Genomic DNA, 18,251 nt, shown 5'->3' on the forward strand with positions numbered 1-18,251 from the left:
CTCTAGCACGAGGATGATAGATCGACTGGCGGCGCTTGGGGCTTGGTGGAAGGGGAAGGGGATGGGGATGGAGATGGGCATGAAAAGAAAAGAAAAAGGGGAGAGAACGGAGAAGAGAACAGTTAAGGGATAAGCTGCTCGGTGATTTGATGAGATGAGACGTTTCTAACTCACGATACGATTGGCCATTTACCTTGGGTACCTATTGGGCAGGTACACGGGGAGTTAAGCTGGTGGACATACACCTACCTACCTACCTACCTACCTATATTTGCTATATTTTGATGGGTTATAGGTTATTATGATATGTGCAAAACGCGGCGACTTTAAAGAGTTTATAAGGCTTACGCCTAAGCAAGATAGGAGATAGGGAATTGAAATCGTTATTCTGCCACTTACTCCGTCGCGGACAATTTCATTGTTCCTAATCCCCCTCCTACAACATGGTCTACCCTAAGGGTTCCGATTCTCGAAGGTTATGGGTGCGAATATTGAATTTCTCTTGAGATCCTGAAAAAGGAGCAGCAAAGCACTGATCCCCTCGACGATTTACTAGGTTACCCGAGGGTGGGTGGGCGTCCAATATGGACTACAAATGAGTTACGATTACGACAAGCCTAACCTAGCAAATACGTCGCTCAACTAAACTCGCCCAAGTCTCAGATGGCATTCCCCTTGTCACAGGCAAATATGACCATCGGCCAAGTTTGGGGAAAAGCAGAAATTTAGTATTCATCCATCATAGCCTCTCCTATCATATATACGAACGGGAGAGAATCCCATGCCCATCGGTACCGCAAGATGGGAGGAAAGAAGATTGGCCAACTCGTTCATACTCAAGCTCTTCTTCTCATATAGTAAAATGTTTCAGTTGGTCCATCCGTTTTTTCCTTCGCCCTTTTCCCGTTACGCCGTCTCCATCGAGTATGACCTCCGCGGCCCCCGGAAAAGAGATAGGATAGAATGCACCAAGTCAACTTATCCTTCATGGTTCTCACCATTCTCCGTCCAGCCATAATTGTACCGCACTACTGTAATATCGTGTTGTAGCAGTCGTAAGCGGAGCAGTCGCATCACTTATTTGTCCTTACGGGTACCAGCGGGGGGCTGCGTCTCGCCGTACTTCTCGCATAGATCGTTATACTCGCGGCTCAAGCCCTCGGCCTGCTTGCGCAGAGTCTCGATGTCGCGGTCCTTCTTCTCAAGCTCGGTACGGAGGCGGGCGATCTCACCGGGCTTTCCGGCTGCGGCCAGCTTCTCAGATTCTTTAGTCTTGCGATCGGTGCCCTCGTACTGCTTGACCTTCTCTTCCAGGCGGAGCACTTCCAGAATCATGATGTAGGTGCGGTTAAGGATGAGCGACAGGAACAGAGTGAAGCCGCACAGGTACATGTTACGCTGGCTGTAGAACTTGCGGGCTTGGACTTCGAGGCGTTCGTGACCCATAACCGCCCTGTTGTGGGGGTGTCCGTTAGCATGATATGACATGTGTGGCTGGTGTTCAAGTATTATGGGTATGTATAAAGGGAGAGGGAGAGGGGAGTAATTGCGGGGAATATCGAGAGATGAGACTTACGCTGTGCCCTGTTTCGAGTCGGTAGCGGCGGCCAGTTCGAGTTGAACACGATAGACGCGGTTGACACTATCGAGGAAGAGAATCAAGATGAATACAAAGGTGATCTTAAGCCAGTATTGTAATTTGGCAACAATGGTGTTCTCGGAGAGGAAGCTGTAATATTCAACAATCCATCAGTTCCGAGCTCTATATCATCAATAGGAATTTTATTCGGTTGGATTAACATACGTGAACATCTTTCGCCGGATGGCAAAAGGCATTGGGACAACGAGGAACATAAAGAGTGACATCTCCGCCACCAGGAGTATGAAGACCTGATTATCCACTATTAGCAACGCTGTTAGGGACATTAGGAGCCCCATCTTGCTTGTAATGGTATTCGAAAGATGGGATTCTTCGGATGAAGATGCTGCAAGAAATCCGGACATACAAGTGTGTAATAGAGCGTCATCTTGAGAAAACACCAGTGGTGGTTCTAATTCTCGGGAGGTGTTCGTAGCTCGTGGAAGCGTCGGGAAAGAAGACGACGATGAATGCCGATGTGGTGCAGCAGTGCCCAAATGCGTTGTCAAAGAGGAATTGGACTCAAGATATGCAAGGTGAAGTCTTGCCTAACGTGTGAAAGGGCAAAACAGGAACCTAATGGCTTTATGATCTTGATTGTAAGTCAAAGGGTTCTTGGGGGTTTCGTTGTAATTATGAAGAAAGTCAAAGTTGTTGGAGGATCGAAGATGTGGCCTTGTCTCACGAGCTTGCAGAGGTAGTAGTTACCCGGAGCTGACCGCAGCAGTGCAAGCTGTGGTTGGTTAGTGGGGCTGAGTTAGGTAACACCCAGCTTAGCTGCTCTGACAGTCTGAATGCTTGGGAAGTCAACTACGTCAGCTCCGCACAGGGAAGGAGATCCACGGATGACGTCGCAGTGACACAACCAATTAAGCTAGATCCACTTATGTAATCAACTTTAATCGCAACCCTGTCAACCTGTACCTGCACGTTTCTACTATTTGATGTACCAGACTTAACATCTTTTGATTGGAGTGTCATGAATTCGGATAATATACAGATTACTTTCGTTGCTTCATTCTATTCCATTCATTCATTGGAAGTGATTTACCTACTATAACGATTGTAACTGCGTAACAGCTCTGGCCCTATCGTCCATCGCGTGACAGCCTGGCCTAACAAGATCCTGCGATCTGTCCTATTGCAATATCAGGCCATTGGGGCTGCGTGTATGCCGCATTCACCAAACTAATATCAAATGAGTCATTCACAACCGTATTATTTACGTTGCCATGTTTTGTGTCTACCTATCTACCAGCAAAGCTACACACTAGAACAGACATCTGTCCTCAAAGTCAACGATTGCAACGTTATACGATGACAAAAGTACATCGCCCCTAGATATAGAATGCCTGTTTATCCCTCAGCCTCTATCTCGTAGCTATTGGACTTGTGCTTCGGCTGAAACTTGAAACTCGGATGAGCAGGGCCGAGGAACATCTCGCTATCTCGGGTGTTAGCTAATACCAAGAAAGGGAAAACAAAAATAAGGACATACCTAATCTTCAGCCAGTCTTTATAGTTATCACTGGCAAGAAGAGTCTCGAGATCGTTCCGTCCCTGGTATCTCGGTGGCCGGTCGTTGAGACTAGGAGGTAGATGCTCCAAAATGCCAATTGGCACGTAACGATGTGTGAAGCTTAACCACTCCAATAAGAATCGTCTTGTGAAACCCAATCCCATCTCATCCGAGCCCCACGCTTCTAGTCCGTAACGTACAAACTTTTCAATGTAGCCTAGTCGTTCAGACGCAGACTTGTCCAGATATTGTCCCTTCTCGATCTCTTCGAAGAGCCATGGTTTGACCATAGCGCCTCGCGCGATCATGACTGAATCAACACCGGCATTGTCGATATGGTCGAAATATTCCACGTGAGAATAGCAATCACCGTTGCCGATGAAGTAAATCTTTTCGTCGGCGGTATTCGCCTGGGTGCTCTGATCTGCTTCATTAGCAGTGTCCGTCAGCTCGTCCTTCTTGTCCTTATACGACTTAATCAAGGCCGAGCATTCAGCAATGTAGGACCAGTTAGCACTTTTCGTGTATCGCTGTTGTCTGCTTCGTCCGTGTAATGTGATTGCCGCGCATCCCGGTGCTCCTAATCTACTACGTGTATCGGATCCGCCAAAGGCAAGCCTCTCAATAAGTTTGTCCGCTGTTGCTTTATCATCTCGGACACCAGTTCGTAGCTTAGCCGTTATAGGCACTTCTCCGGAGACGACATTCATGCCTCGAACCATTTTCTCCAGTTTGCTAGGTGTGTCAAGAAGACCGGAACCAGCACCCGCCTTATAGACCAAATCGATGGGACATCCACAATTCAGATCGACCACTCGGAGATGGGGAAGGAATCGAGTCAAAGCCTCAGTTGTCTTCATCACCACCCATGGCTGGTTGCCCGAGATCTGAGCACCGAACTTGAGATCTTTCGCGTTGTCGTAACCCTTTACCACTGTGTCTCTACCAGAGGTGAATCGTGGGGGAGCAATTTCGGACTCATGAGCCTTCATAAGTGCCCATTCTCCCTTTTGCCCCTGGACGAGTGGCATCCCCATAGCCATTTCTGAATACGTGACTTGAGCTCCAAGTTCCACACAGAGTCGTCGAAATGGTAGATTTCCTTGTGTAGTCAAGGGTGCAAGGACCGGTGTCTCCTTTCCGAAATAGATCTTTCTCTTCTCTGATGGCTTGAGCGGCGGATCAACAAACTGAGCTCTGATTTCTTCTCGATTGATAGCATTTGCTTCCTCACTTCCTTGATCCTTGGCGTGGTGGAATTTTCTCGTGATGTCCGTGTCCTTTTCCAACCATTTGATGTAAGGTTCAGACTTCTCAAAATTGACCTTTCTCCTGGCTAAATCCCATTTGGTATCAGTAGATACAACATTAACGACGCCTGGTCTCTGATCAGGGTCTTCGTTAGTGTCCACAGCGTCGGAGTTTTGAAGAACGAGTTCTTTTCGTCCATCTTCTCTCTCTATTTCTTCGGAGTGGCTCTTCACAAACCGGCACTTCCACCCTGCAGTGCATCTACCGTACTTCTCGAAAACGGGACATTTGCCATCTAGAGTGTCGAGGTCTTCACGTCGGCCCTCCTTGAGATATTTGCGTAGGTCATGGCACATATTGCATCTCTCGCCGAATTTGCATGTCTTAGGTGAGAATTCGTTGCTGTACGTCACGCTATTGCATAGTCGTATAGCATCTTCGAAGTGGCCGTAGTTACGATTCTGATTTTGACCGCCTTGCTTCTTTCGGTTCTTGCCTCTCTTGCTGTCACCATCCCGAGGATCTGACTTGCCGCCGGCTCTGTCATCTATAGCAGTGCCAGCTTCTGCCGCATCATCATCCACGATCTTAAGTGGTTCATCCGATGAGACCAGGAATCTAATAGAATTGTTAGTCCTAAACTAAAAGTATGTAAATTACTCCAAATGGGGAGTAGTCTCACTCGGCTTTGACGGGCGCAATGCCTCGAACCCTTTCTTTCGGTTGTGACTGTCGGGTTTCCTGTTTCACCTCTTCATGGTCAAGCTTTTGTCTCTTAGGTGCGGGACCGTCAGTCGTGACGATGTCTAATGAGTTGTCAACATGAAGATCGGAATTGGATGTATGCTTAAAGGACTTTTCCGAAGCATCTATGGTTCCTGCTGCTTTTTTATCCTCAGTAATATCATCTCCCGCCATTTTGGGCAGTTAATTCTGAATATATGAAATTTCTGAAGTTTTTTTGCGTGGTAAATTTTATCGTTATACAACTGTACTTTGTACTCCGTCTAGCGCATCTAGAAAAAGCGTTTGATAGACAGGTACGTACCTACGTATCTTACTGCGTAGAGCCCCGCGCTTAAATTGGTAACTGCCCCGCCATAAAAACCGCTACTAATTGTCCCTATCAAACTTCCCAGTTCTTAACAGCAGTCAGATCCTCACACCTTTAGGAAAACATAAAAATCGGAACTACCTGGTTCACTCAATTGGACTTATGGATTGTGTTTAATTACTTTTTCAAACGGGGGGTATTTCGTGGCTCAGGTCATCGGACACAGCTGTCTCCGAACTGGGGATTTTGGGTTCGCTTAGGTACTACGCCTCCTTATGTGGGACAAGAAGAAACCATTTCGGATTTTACGAATAGGGAGGCATTCCCAGAGTTTCTGCACGCATAAGGTCTTTCGGTTTGCGAGTCAAAGGCACTTCCATTTCTTCTCCTGAAACTCTACGGTATTTTCCACGGTTAGCTTATTCCTCCAAAGTCGTCTATATGTGGTTCACGGGATCACCGAACAGCTTGACAACAATATGGACGATTCTCATACCTATCATAGGAGATAAAGTCGAATAATATGTAAGGGACCTTCGAAGCATAGGTAGGTAGGCATCCGATCGAATCACCTTTGCATTAGGTAATATGACTAGTTTCGGAAAGAATTCCTATTGGTCTTGAATAGGCTGCAGAAGTGAAGATCCCTCTCTGCTCTTTCAATAATGGCGTTCCGAATAAGTAGTATCATCGAGAGAGTGTGATTGATAAGTGCGCCTCTTTCTCACGATATATTCGAGCGTTGAATCTTCTGGCAGTGATTATTATTATCATATACCCAGGTATAGTATATCGATGTCAATCTGTGATCTATAATATTTAAGCTTGTTAAGATCGATATTCAGGTCAGATGACATTAATACGATGTGCTATGCTAACCATTTTCCACACTTGTCTAGTGCTGTTACTTTGACGTATGCAGTCATGCGGCGCGGGAAAGAGGTTCATGTTGAATCTCAACTTTTCAACTATTCTAGCTGCGTCGCATTTAAATTGCCGGCAGAAAACCCAGAACCAGGTCTATTTAAGTTCTGTCACGATCATGAGCTCGGAAGGATTGCCTTTGCATGTTGATAGAATCCTAAGGCCGCCTATCTCTATTTCATACCTATAATCCCAAATGTTATATTCGTGATCGAACACTGGAACCCTGAACTACCTAGTACCCATGCCATACCTATATGAGCGCGCAGGTGCGTAAACAGGCTTTCAACTAAGCCCAGTTACAGCACTTTACCTACCTATGTCAAGACTTCGGTACGGAAGAACCCGAGATCAATTCAGGTACCTACTGCGATACTGCATCACACGTACCATAAAATGTCACCGCCTAGTGATCACTAATTCGTACCTGCCTTCCCAGGGACATGATCATCAATCAATATTCCCTGCCATGCAAGTGTAAAGTGTAAAATGCGGCTTCTAATGACTTTCCCTGACTCCCAGGGCGGTGGCACGCTATCACGGGCAGCTACTGGTTAGTTAACGCAAATTGAATGCTTACATAACCTGCAATTATAGAGCGGGCCGGGGGCCGCTATAGACCGTTATATGTAACCCAGCCTGCCCAGCGTAACCCAAGCTAAGGCGGGGAAGGTGCGGGATTGGTTGAAAACGACAATTTGTTCTAATAAAGTTTCCGAAAGGTTGACAGTCACTTTTCTTCCCTGCTACAAATGCAACAACCGCTACAACCTACAACCTACAACCTCTCTTTTTAGAAAAGTGCCCAATTTCATGCAGGGGCTTGTTGAAGCGAGGGATTGCCCGCGTGGCCTGTCAACACTTTGACCTTGAACCTTTTTGTATTAGAACGAACTATTAATCACTATCCTACCGTCATCATCCTATATTCCCTACCACCCATGTTGTTAACCTTTTGTTGACCCTTCGTATTACCTTTAAGCTATTTGCAAACACCCTCAAATCCAAACACCATTTCTGACAACCTGACTTACCTAACTTACCTACCTAACCTATCCGAGCCTAGGTTGTTTACATCTTAATTTCTTACCTCTATGTTCTGAACTTGGAAAGACAGGTATCCCCATGCCCTTGCGCGACTCCTCCATTGATTACCGAGGGACTGGTTAGATGGTTAACTTTGGCAATTAACCGTGTGATATCCATGATACATAGTTTGGCAGGCCATAACTAAATTAAGAGGCGAAAAAGCTTTGGGTGCGGAACGTTAGGTACATAGGCCATGTGCTTCGAGCCTAGGTCTCTCCCCTAAACGAAACAATGGCCGAGAACCCACGACCGCCCACCGCAAATAGCAACAAGTCTAGGACCATCCGATCTCAAAAGATCGCGCCTTCTTCCTCCGATGCCGTTAGTATAAGCGAGCGCAACGAGTCTTTAGATCGAGTCCCTCCTCCCACTACCCGAAGTCATACCCCAGGCCACCTTGCGTCCAAGAGCCAAGGCGGCTCATCCAGTAGACGCAAGGCTTCCGAGCCATCTATACGGTCGCGTTCTCAATCTGTCACCTCGAAATCTGCCACATATGCCTCTCCACCTCCCCAGACGGCCCCGACGCCTATCCCTACTCTTACTCTGCGGCGCCATGGGGAGCATAACAACCCCGTCCCGACCGATCCGCAGGCCGGATCTTCCACTAGCCTAGATGCCGACGCACGGCGGCCGACGGCCATGCGTTCGACATCGGCCATCGCAGGTCGGGCCACAACTATGAGCGGGGCCTCGGGAATCTCGGGGACCTCCCGCAAGTCGTCCGGCCCTCCACGGCCGCGAGGTCCCCACGTACCCTTCCCGCCTCTCCAAGACCCGAAGACGGCACCCGACGTGCCCGCTGCGCCCTCGTCCGGCATGTATTGGTCCCGGGCACCTGTGTCCGGAGCTCCCCACACGCCCCTCCGCGCGCACACGACAACGCTCGTAGGAAGCAACGTATACGTGTTCGGGGGCTGTGACTCGCGCGCCTGCTTCAATGAGCTATACGTATTAGACATGGACTCGTTCCATTGGAGTAGTCCTCATGTAGCTGGCGATGTGCCCGTCCCGCTCCGCGCTATGACGTGTACGGCCGTCGGTAAGAAATTGGTGGTGTTTGGTGGCGGCGATGGCCCCGCCTATTACAACGATGTTTACGTATTAGATACGGTGAACTTCCGGTGGCATCGGCCACGAATTGTGGGAGACCGAACGCCGAGCGCGCGGCGAGCGCACACGGCTTGCCTTTACAAAAATGGTATTTACATGTTTGGAGGCGGCGACGGTGTGCGTGCCCTGAACGACATCTGGAGGTTGGATGTGACGGACCCTCACAAGATGAGCTGGAAAATGGTGTCGGGGCCCTCAACGGGCTCATCCAGCGGTACAAATGGTAGCACCCCTGCTAGAGACGTCAATAAGCCCAAAGCGCGGGGCTACCACACGGCCAACATGGTGGGCAGCAAGCTGATCATCTACGGCGGCTCAGACGGCGGCGAGTGCTTTAATGACGTATGGGTATACGACGTGGATACGCACGCGTGGAAGGCGGTGCACATCCCCGTCACGTTCCGACGACTGTCGCACACATCGACGATCGTCGGATCGTACCTCTTTGTGATCGGCGGCCACGACGGCAACGAGTACTCTAACGATGTACTACTGCTTAACTTGGTGACCATGACTTGGGACAAGAGGAGGGTGTACGGCCTGCCCCCGAGCGGACGCGGGTACCACGGCACCGTGCTTTATGATAGCAGGCTTGTCGTCATAGGTGGTTTCGACGGTAGCGAGGTCTTCAGCGATGTCTGGATTCTGGAATTAGCTGTTCATGCGTACTATTCGCAGATCAGCCATTTTACTATCGAGGTCTGAGGATATCTATCTATCTAGGTCATCTACTTCCCTACCTACCTTGGCATTTTAACAATCATATTTGGGGCATCGGTGATAGGCTGGTTGCTACGCACGTTGGACTCGATTAGGAGGTAAACTAGGCTTACCTACCCAATAACCGCATAGGTATCGCATACACACACGAGAACGAAGGCCAGGGAGGTAATCTTTGCTTTGCTTTATTTTAGCGAAAACCGTTGGTCTTTCAGGGCTTTTCGGGTTTGGGGTGTGGCGGATATAAAAGGGGGTTCTAGGACCGGGGGGGTGGAAATTTTGGAGGTTTTTATATCTCGAAAGCACGGGCTGGATATGAACGAACAAGGTCACGGGATGACGATTACAGGAGTCTTGTATCTAGCGACCTAGGAACGTAATGTTTGGTTGATCTATGGATGGATGTGTTGTAATATATTAAAAGCACGATGCATTCGTCTATCATGAACCATTTTACCGCCCTTTGAATCCTTCACCCCTGGATCGCCGCTGTCTATGTAATCCGCGGTACTTGGGTCCGATCCCTCTTCCGATATTTCGTGGTTGCGGTTGAGAGAAATGTAGGAATCGTGATCAGAAACCTTGATGGCTTGAATCTCGTCTACCAAAAGCAAAGGAAGTAACAATACTTTCTTGCTCGTCTTTGCTTTTGGTGAGGGGTCGTTTTTGTACACGAATTGAAGTCGACCCGATGAGAAGAGAGGAAGAGAACAACTTTTTAAAATTCGATATGAAGCCCAACCGCGTGAAGCAGTCCCAAACTCCGGTACAATGATCTAAGAGAAATATGCAGGTGATTAAACATGTGGAATCGAGGACGTATGAACGTCAAACCCCTCTATCCCCCATTCTATTCCCGCGAAAGAGGGTTTCGACTGGCCTAGTAGTCCAGACTATTCTTTTCGTTAAGATATTATGTCTCCTCCCACTGTCCCCCTCTGCTCTAGTGACCAGTACGTAAAGACTATGCAACCATCTATTTCTGCGCCCTTTGCGCCTTCTGCTCCTTCAACCGCTTCTCCTCAGCGGCCACCATATCCTTCCACAAGTCCTGGCCCTCGTACTCCTCCTTGTGGACCTTCTTCTCGATCAAATGCTTCTGCTCGGGGTCATCCGGATCAATAACTTTGATAGTCTCCCACCGTCCGGTACCACTCTTCGCATCCGCGGTCTCGAAAACCGCGCTAGCAACCAAGACGGCAAGCGTCAGTCCCTGCGCGTACACACGGGCCTGGACGAGCTTCTGACTGGTAGTAAGATACTTGTTCCGACCGACGATCCCCAAAGCAATGCCCATGGCGGCGACCCAGGACGCGAAGACGATGGAGTACCGGTTCTCGCGGCCCCACGCGGTGAAGCGCTGCCAGCTGGTCTCGCTCTGGCGGATCAGCTCGGCGGTGCGCTGCGCCTCGTCGACGTAGAAGTTCATCGGGTTGTTGCGGCGGTGGAACTCGTTCGAGTACCGCTCCGCGTTGACGATGGCGCCGAAGGTGCCCGTCGACGTGACGAGGAAGGCGCGGAAGGGGACCGTCAGCGACCGGAAGGACGGGTACCGCCGCGACGCGAAGATCACGCCTGCTACGCCCGCCGTGAGCCCCAGGGACCCGCCGATGAAGCCCCCGCGCAGGACTTGCCCGTAGTGCGCTTGCTCTTCTTCTTTCGAGATCACTTTCATGGTTGCGGGGTGGTGGGGGTGGAGGACCCGGCTAAATATGCGTGGGCGGTGGTTCAGATGAGGTTGAGGGTTGAGGTGAGTGGAATTGGTGGTTGTTTGGCGGGGTGTTAAATCAGTTTGTTGTCCGGCTTAGTATGACTCTTCGTGGATTCCGTGCGACGGTAAGATGGATATTCGGCGGTCTTGAGGGGATTACGTCTTTGTATTACAGCTGTTGTGTCCTGTTTTTGTGTTTCTATAGTAGGCACGTGGTCGTATGGAAAGTGAGTAATATTGTAATATTCGAGGTATGTCGGGTATCTAATCGGAGTAGTTAATTGGTCGGATTGTTTCTTGGCTTGGTGTCTAATGTCTGATGTCTGTCTGACGTCGCAAATTGCAATTGTCAATTATCACCAGGTCGCCACGCAGGATATTTATTATTCTGGGTTCCTTTAGGAATTGGAAATCAATCACAAAGAGAAGCGTTGTATAAAGTTCAATTATTTCCCCGGTCGGGATTTCAAGGGCAATGGCGGTGGTTCTTAGTAACACCAGTGTCAAATTGACGATGTTTTCCCAAGGCGGCGCATGGAGAAAATCGGAAAAAAATTACATGATGTAATCCACCTTTGAAGGTGGCACGTTTAGCGAGTCTGGTACGATGCGAGTCCAGTGGTTCTATCGCCAGGGAAGACCCCGAACTATTCCCGAATCGTGGCTGGTGAAACTGTGGCTTTCGCAGGAGTTTGTCGGGATCCTCCCAAGGTTTACAAGGCTAGAATGCAAATGGCGGGGCAGTAACGGACAACTAAGCCACACCTAAACTTCATAAGGGAAAAGCTAACCGCCGCTACTCGCCGTTTGCTCCCGGTTACACAATGGAGTTCGGGGTTTGGGGGGGTTTTAGCTTTCCAGGCTTTCGTAATGGGAAACAAAAAAACAAAAAAAGACTCGGCGTCTTCCGTCTCCGCCACTGTTGTATTCCCAATCACCACAGAAACACTACAGGAAGCATATGTGCGCCTGATGCCCTACACCTACCGCTATATCCTAGCTGCCTTAAGCCCTATGCCCTATCCCCTTCAAATTCGGTCGCTGGGATTTCCTAAATTCGGCCACGGTCGAATTTTGGGTTATAGTCGGCGGTGCGGCGTGTGGTTCTGGAGATTCAAGGCATTCCATCCGGAATTGTTAATCCGAGTAGGACTTTACACGGGCTTGGTTCAAACAGAGTTCCCATGATGATCACGACCTTCGATCATAACTTTGGGTCATATCGTATAATGAGCATGAAGAAGCCCGAGGATTCATCCTCATACTTGCTCAAAGTTGAATGAGAGAACGACTCTAAAATTACAGAAACGCCGTGTCTAGGCGGACCACCGGCTCAAATATCGGAGCTTACGATCCAGTGATCACTTTCCTCTACGATCACAGGGTCGCATCCTATCACGTGCCACGATCCTTCTTGGTGAGTTCTCTTGTCAGCTCCGTTTCTAATGCGTCGGTGATGTCTTGGCTCAGCCAGGGCTGCTCGGGAAGAACGCATGAGTTGCCGGGAGCACGCAGGGAACGTTTCATGAATGGTAAGGCTCGGTTAAAGCTGACGCGACCTTACCTGTGAAAGCCAAGCCAACTATTCTGGAAGCAGTTAGGTGATGGAATTTGCAGAATCATGCATACCATACATCTCAATCGTCATGGCCGTTGCCATCCGTACCTTGTCTAGCTGTCTCCAAGACCGTATTGCGCCTCATCGAGAGACTAACACACTGATATACTCAATTACTTACCTTGATCATTACCGACCGAAGGGACCGAGAGTGGCGATTCAGGTAGTCAAGATCACATTAATAGGATATTAAGGCCCATGAGATCTGTTAAGATCAGGGAGCCAAGTCACGCTGATTCTCTTTCGGGAATGTACCTGCAATATCACGTCTGCGTTAAGGAGCTGAGAAGGAACACTTGATCCGAACGGTTCACAGAGCGATCCAAGGTGGTGGCCGAGATGGGGCTGCTCCAGGATGATCGATCATAATTTCCCAAACGAACCGTCGCCGTGGTAGTCGTCGGACCCAACTCCGAAAGGGTATCCATCGAGACTGCACATGGTTCTGATGGTGTGGCTCTTAGTACTGTGTTTTAACGCGGCTCGGAGATGAAAGTCTGACATCTAAACATGGCATTTGCTAAACTGCTAAACCGGCACTTAGACGGCAGCTTGTGTGTATGTAATAAGTTGCCACTAGCCGTGAAAACCGGCTCTGCGTGTTGGCTAGCACATGGTAGCTAGAGATGGCGTCTCCGGCATTAGGAATACACGATGGCAATGTTCTAACCGATCCTGCCCATCCCGTCTCTACATAGTAGCATAGTTTCTGCGGGTCGATCTGTTTAGTGAGTTGCTTGGCCGCATGGCACGAGGGATTGGGCAGTTTGGAAAGTGGGAAAAGTGGGAAAGGTCCAAACGACGGATTTCCATTAAAGAAAAAAAATCGAGATTGCATGTGGATTGCTTTGCTTGTGAAGTTCACGATGACACCGGACCAGGGGAGATTTAGTCTCTTAACCCCCACCCCTGCAAGGTCCAAGGGATGGGGAATGTGAAAAGTGGGGACGAGATTTCTCTTTGTGGACATCTCTAATTCAGGGTCCAAGTACGCTAGCGCATATCATTAAAAGACAAGCGCCTTGCGACGATCGTGGCAGCGTGGGTATGTATGTACTAGGCGTGGTGGGTTTGCCTTTTAGTGCGTGCCTCGAGCGCCATCCATCGCTCGTCGGCGTGCCGTACCCAGGGGAGAGGATCAGCAAAGTAAGAAGGCATTAGACGATATTAGACGACGTTTTTTCATTGGTAGGATTCGATACGGCAGTTCGATCTCCTATAGGCGACCGGTTGCTAAAAAGCGGTGAACGTCCTTGCTGAAGTGTCATGTTTTCCCGTACGTGCGTAGCAGAAATGGTGACCTCACTTGGTAAATTGCAACTCTGTCTGGGGATGCTGGTTGATGCTGAGGTCAGATTGTTATTTAAAGGAGTATAGAATATTACACATCACCTTCACGTCCAATCGGTATAGAACAGTTGTGAGATGTGCATAGGGGTAATCGGGATTATGGTATAAGTGACCAATGGCATATTAGCAATTTGGCTTGCGTGGTCGCCTAGCAGATATCCGATGAGTAGTTGTTCCCGTGGGAGTGACATCAAAATCAAGTGAATAGATCGAAAAGTTCACGATCATCGATATCGTCGATTGGCATCGTGGACACATCTGCTCAAGCCTTCAATTTCGTCATAATAGCGGAACTATGTATCATTGGTCGCGGGGCAGTTGGGAAGGTTAAATGCTAGTTCACACGAAGACCTTAAATTGCCTTGGAAACCCGGATTTAGATCGAAGATCAGAGATTCTAGACTGATATATTCGCAGCTCGTAAACTTATTTAGGAGATAGTGAAGCCACGAACGCGAAATGATGTCGCGCGTAAGACTTACGACGACTCACGACTGACGACTGACGATGAGGCGTTGAGTATGGGGTTAAACAACATCGATTTCGTGCATGTCGAATACTCCGCACTTGCATCGACTAGAAGGTGCTAAGATATCAGGCATGGGTATCATTCGTTCACTTTTAAGCATGGAGATATACCACGCAGTAGCGGAGATTCGATGTGAAGTAAGCCAAATATTAGCATCACACCTCATCGTCATATGCGAACGCGCTATGCGTTATTCTGAGGGGGGTTGGGAAAGATAGGGGAAAGCGGTGACAGATATTCGCGGATGGATGTCATTTGTGGTTTGCTGAGGCCTTCACGTCCAGCAAATAGAAAATTGCCGAAGCCGAAGAATCGGTAACTCATTTCTTTTTTCAGCTCGGCGTCGTCGTAAGGCTTCCGACGAACAAGTAAATTGACGCACGAGCTGAATCTCGAAAAGAAAAAGAAGGTCAAGAGGCCAAACAGGGGGCGGGCGCATGACCCAGCCCTGAATTGCCCTGTACATATAGGCCCTGTGTTTCAAGCATTGCCTGCCTGTTTAGGCAATTGGTCTTCGAGGCCGATGTTTGTATGTATGTATGTCGAGGGCGATGGTAGTTTGCGCAAAAGAGCATACAGCCTAGAAGCCAAGCTAGGAACTCAACAACTTCTGGCTTCGCTGGCTGGCTGGTTATCCATTACCTGGCCGAATAGGGATGTTTGCGACGACTTGTGTCCCCGGTTCGTGTAACTAAGTGAAACCAATGAGAAGATCCAGCGAACCGAGTACGGCATCTGATGCGGTATCCGAGGGCTTACGAAGCATTCGGATTCCGAATAAGCTTGGTAGTGAATATGGGGTGTAAGCCGGATGCTCAGATGTCCAAGACGCGCACCAACGGGACTGGATTCCCTCGGCTTACGGGGACCATCGAATAAGGATGTCAGCGCGTATCGGGATTATTAGTACAAAGGCAGTAGTGGCGTCCGAGAGGCTCTTGGATTTGATTCACCAAGTGGCGTCGGGATAGTCGATAGCCACATGTGATTATCATTCGCCGGGAAGCCGGGTACGTATGCATGAGTCAGGGCAACATCTAGCGAATGGGACATGGACTTAGACATATGTACATAGAAGGGTTGTGGGCATAGACGGCTATCATGGAGGGAACTCTAGAACATAGGGATGTAGATATCCTTGGACGTATGTAGGTAAGGCTCTATCCCCGTATCTTGCTTCTTTTGACAGGACGGCCCAGGACGGTCTGCACCTAGGCACGGCCTGCAGCTGATAAAGGGAGAGAGACATACATTATTAGACCAAGAAACATAATTCCCGATTGCGTTGGCCGTCCAAGTACGAATATGTATGCATGCTGCGGTGCCGCACGAGTAATAAGTCTCCCATGCAACCACTTAAATTAAGACTAAGGTTACCTACTGGTGGCCGCATCGTGTGGCAATCCGTGCGTGAGAATGAGCTTATTCAATTCCATCCGTCCTTCGAGTCATACGCATGCCAGGTCTGCCAGGTCTGCCAGGTATACTGCCCGTCATCTTGTGCCTCCAACCCCTCCAGTCTACTCCTGCTTGCTTACTACCACCGTTTTCACATGACGGCCAATCAGTGCCGGGATAATGATTATCATGGCTGAGACTCGAGGCTGGGTAGCCTTGTCTAGAACGGATTTATTTGTCTCTGAGGTTGTACGAACAGGAAGGGTTGTATGACAAACAGCAACTAAACTAGGATCTCTTTAGCCTTTAACAATGATATCCATCGATGTTATGCATGCCAACTAGTCCACTTATGGCATATAGGGACTATGACGCACGAGCATGACATCAAATTTGGTGGCCCGTCAAGCGTTTAAGCACAAGTCGCGCACAGGGAAAAAAGACAAGGGGAGCAGGGGGAGGAGAGACAGTTGGGAGGGTTTGGTATCATCATTCCCCAGATTCTAGGATCAACAGATCCGATCAACCTCAAAATCCTGTTAAGCATGCCAACATGCCAGACTAGTACGAAGCAAATAATTAAGAACTCGTGGAGAAAGATCCATCAACTTAAGATTGTCATCTGGAGGCTGGAAGATTGGTCTAAGCTTCTAAACATGGTTCAATGAATCCTCAGCCAGGTCCCTGCTAATCTGCTAATTTCATACGCATCCGCTTTCCTTAATCGGTGATCGTGTTGAATCGCTCAGAAACCCCCCAGTTCCTTTGGTTCACTAATTCCGTAACAGACTTGCCGTTGGGTGTAACCTTGAAGTTACTGGAGCCATTAGAGCCATGTGAGTTCCACACCATCTCTTCCGAAGATTCAAATATGAATCAAGACGATGCCCAACTGTTCACCGCACCGGTGTTATTTCACCCTCGTGGTTTGTTTCGATTTCTGGGTAACATAAGCCTGACTAGGAACAAACCTTCCATCCAACTTACTAACTTACTAACTTTACCAGCTTCTAGATCCTTGCTCACGCTGATTCATCTTGATTCATTCTGATATTGGATGTGTGTAGGAACTTATTAATGACCTTCTTGGGGGCGATGAGATGTCAACGTGCCATGGCTCCTAGCCGCTCTAGCTATGGGGACAGTCGTCACTGATCAACATAACTGGTGATTTCTACTTGCTATCGGTGTTAGACGGCCGCTTCCGGAGGTGCTAAACCTCACTCAACGTCTTTTCCCCTCGCAAATAGCTGTACATGTAAATTCAGACGATCAAACGACGTTGCAACGAGTCTAGTTGCCCACATATAGCACAGTCCATGGCCCAACTAAGGTTAGGAGATTGCCGTTTAGATTAAGTACAGTGGTTCGGTGACAATTACAAACATCAAATGCGTGTGTAACTAGCTTCGTCCTATCCCGTGGGCCCAAATTGTAATAGACTTGAATATATCCCGGATTGCTTGGGTCGATATTACTTATGACTTATTACCTACTTAGTGTACATACTTAGCTTCATTACCCAAGGCACAGGAAATACCCACAGCTCTAGCCGCGCATTATATTGTCGTCGATGGATCGAATGGATCGTATTAAATAACCACTACCCACGTTTCTGACCTTGTACATGCATACATATATCCTTGCGTAGATATATACATACATGCCTACGATATATTAACACCTGCATGTTTCCTCTACATACTTCTTTTTGAAATATTTCGAAAGGGTTCATGTTGCTATTTTCGATCGCGCTGGCGAAAAGCTATCCGTATCCGTATCCAATTCACCTCGAACTTTCGACTTACATACATGCTGCCGGATCTCGACTCGGGATCACAGACAGCTCATCGTAATTATAATCCTTCGTCCATCTGATGCCGTGCAACCTGTTGCGGTGGTATCTGCTGCACAACCTGACTAAGTAATAATCGATGTCAACATCCTGAACATCCGCGACGACAAGGACCAAGGACCCAAGAACCTCGACATCTGCAACTTGGAATTCCTCTGATGGTTTTCCCGTCATCACTCACGAGTCTTAGCTGCAACCAAGGAGCTTGCTTACCTGCCTAGGTACGCGGCAACGTTTTCTGGAGTTTAAACTCAGCATTAGTGTCGTCTGAAGTATTTGGCAGCGGGTAGCTGCGGAGTTTACATTTACGTTTACGCTCTTAGAGGCGAGAGTTGCGTTTCCGTCCGAGTCCATTCGCCTCCACTGGGGTGACTATTACCAACAACTCGGAGAGGTCTCGTGATTCCAGAATACCTACATACTTTGTGTTTTACATCTTGTGGGATTTCAACGTATAATTACTATTTCATCCTTACTATTA

The 18,251-nt window shown here is 48.5% G+C and overlaps 4 protein-coding genes across 4 annotated transcripts; 1 reads left to right on the top strand and 3 right to left on the bottom strand.

Annotated features, from left to right (window-relative positions):
* Positions 1-1,077: 1,077 nt before the first annotated feature.
* Positions 1,078-1,938, bottom strand: F4807DRAFT_465326 (B-cell receptor-associated 31-like protein; the record flags this gene model as incomplete). Its single annotated transcript, XM_048002264.1, has 3 exons — positions 1,078-1,453; positions 1,577-1,729; positions 1,805-1,938. 3 exons carry the CDS (start codon positions 1,936-1,938, stop codon positions 1,078-1,080), a joined length of 663 nt encoding a protein of 220 aa, XP_047849342.1.
* A 695-nt stretch (positions 1,939-2,633) lies between these two features.
* F4807DRAFT_445831 (FMN-linked oxidoreductase) lies at positions 2,634-5,574 on the bottom strand. Its single transcript, XM_047999762.1, has 3 exons — positions 5,092-5,574; positions 3,138-5,027; positions 2,634-3,083 (listed from the first exon to the last, which is right to left on the bottom strand). The coding sequence occupies exons 1-3, from the start codon at positions 5,325-5,327 to the stop codon at positions 2,996-2,998; spliced, it is 2,214 nt and encodes a 737-aa protein (XP_047849343.1). The 5' UTR covers positions 5,328-5,574; the 3' UTR covers positions 2,634-2,995.
* Positions 5,575-7,139: 1,565 nt separating this feature from the next.
* Positions 7,140-9,717, top strand: F4807DRAFT_445835 (galactose oxidase). The gene has a single exon (XM_047999763.1). It carries the CDS (start codon positions 7,708-7,710, stop codon positions 9,292-9,294), a length of 1,587 nt encoding a protein of 528 aa, XP_047849344.1. The 5' UTR covers positions 7,140-7,707; the 3' UTR covers positions 9,295-9,717.
* Positions 9,718-9,789: 72 nt separating this feature from the next.
* Positions 9,790-11,437, bottom strand: F4807DRAFT_319161 (uncharacterized protein). Its single transcript, XM_047995139.1, has one exon. It carries the CDS (start codon positions 10,982-10,984, stop codon positions 10,286-10,288), a length of 699 nt encoding a protein of 232 aa, XP_047849345.1. The 5' UTR covers positions 10,985-11,437; the 3' UTR covers positions 9,790-10,285.
* Between the last annotated feature and the right edge of the window lie 6,814 nt (positions 11,438-18,251).

This window comes from Annulohypoxylon truncatum (assembly GCF_022578515.1).
Source record: "Annulohypoxylon truncatum strain CBS 140777 unplaced genomic scaffold F4807scaffold_51, whole genome shotgun sequence".
In the NCBI taxonomy this organism is placed as follows: Eukaryota; Fungi; Ascomycota; class Sordariomycetes; order Xylariales; family Hypoxylaceae; genus Annulohypoxylon; species Annulohypoxylon truncatum.

Bases quoted from the DNA above. Each gene is read 5' to 3' on its own strand.
- F4807DRAFT_445835 (XM_047999763.1), top strand. From the start codon at position 7,708: ATGGCCGAGAACCCACGACCGCCCACCGCAAATAGCAACAAGTCTAGG.
- F4807DRAFT_445831 (XM_047999762.1), bottom strand. From the start codon at position 5,327: ATGGCGGGAGATGATATTACTGAGGATAAAAAAGCAGCAGGAACCATA. The intron at 5,028-5,091 runs GTGAGACTACTC...CAATTCTATTAG, and splicing joins ATTGCGCCCGTCAAAGCCGA to ATTCCTGGTCTCATCGGATG. The intron at 3,084-3,137 runs GTATGTCCTTAT...CACCCGAGATAG, and splicing joins AAAGACTGGCTGAAGATTAG to CGAGATGTTCCTCGGCCCTG.
- F4807DRAFT_319161 (XM_047995139.1), bottom strand. From the start codon at position 10,984: ATGAAAGTGATCTCGAAAGAAGAAGAGCAAGCGCACTACGGGCAAGTC.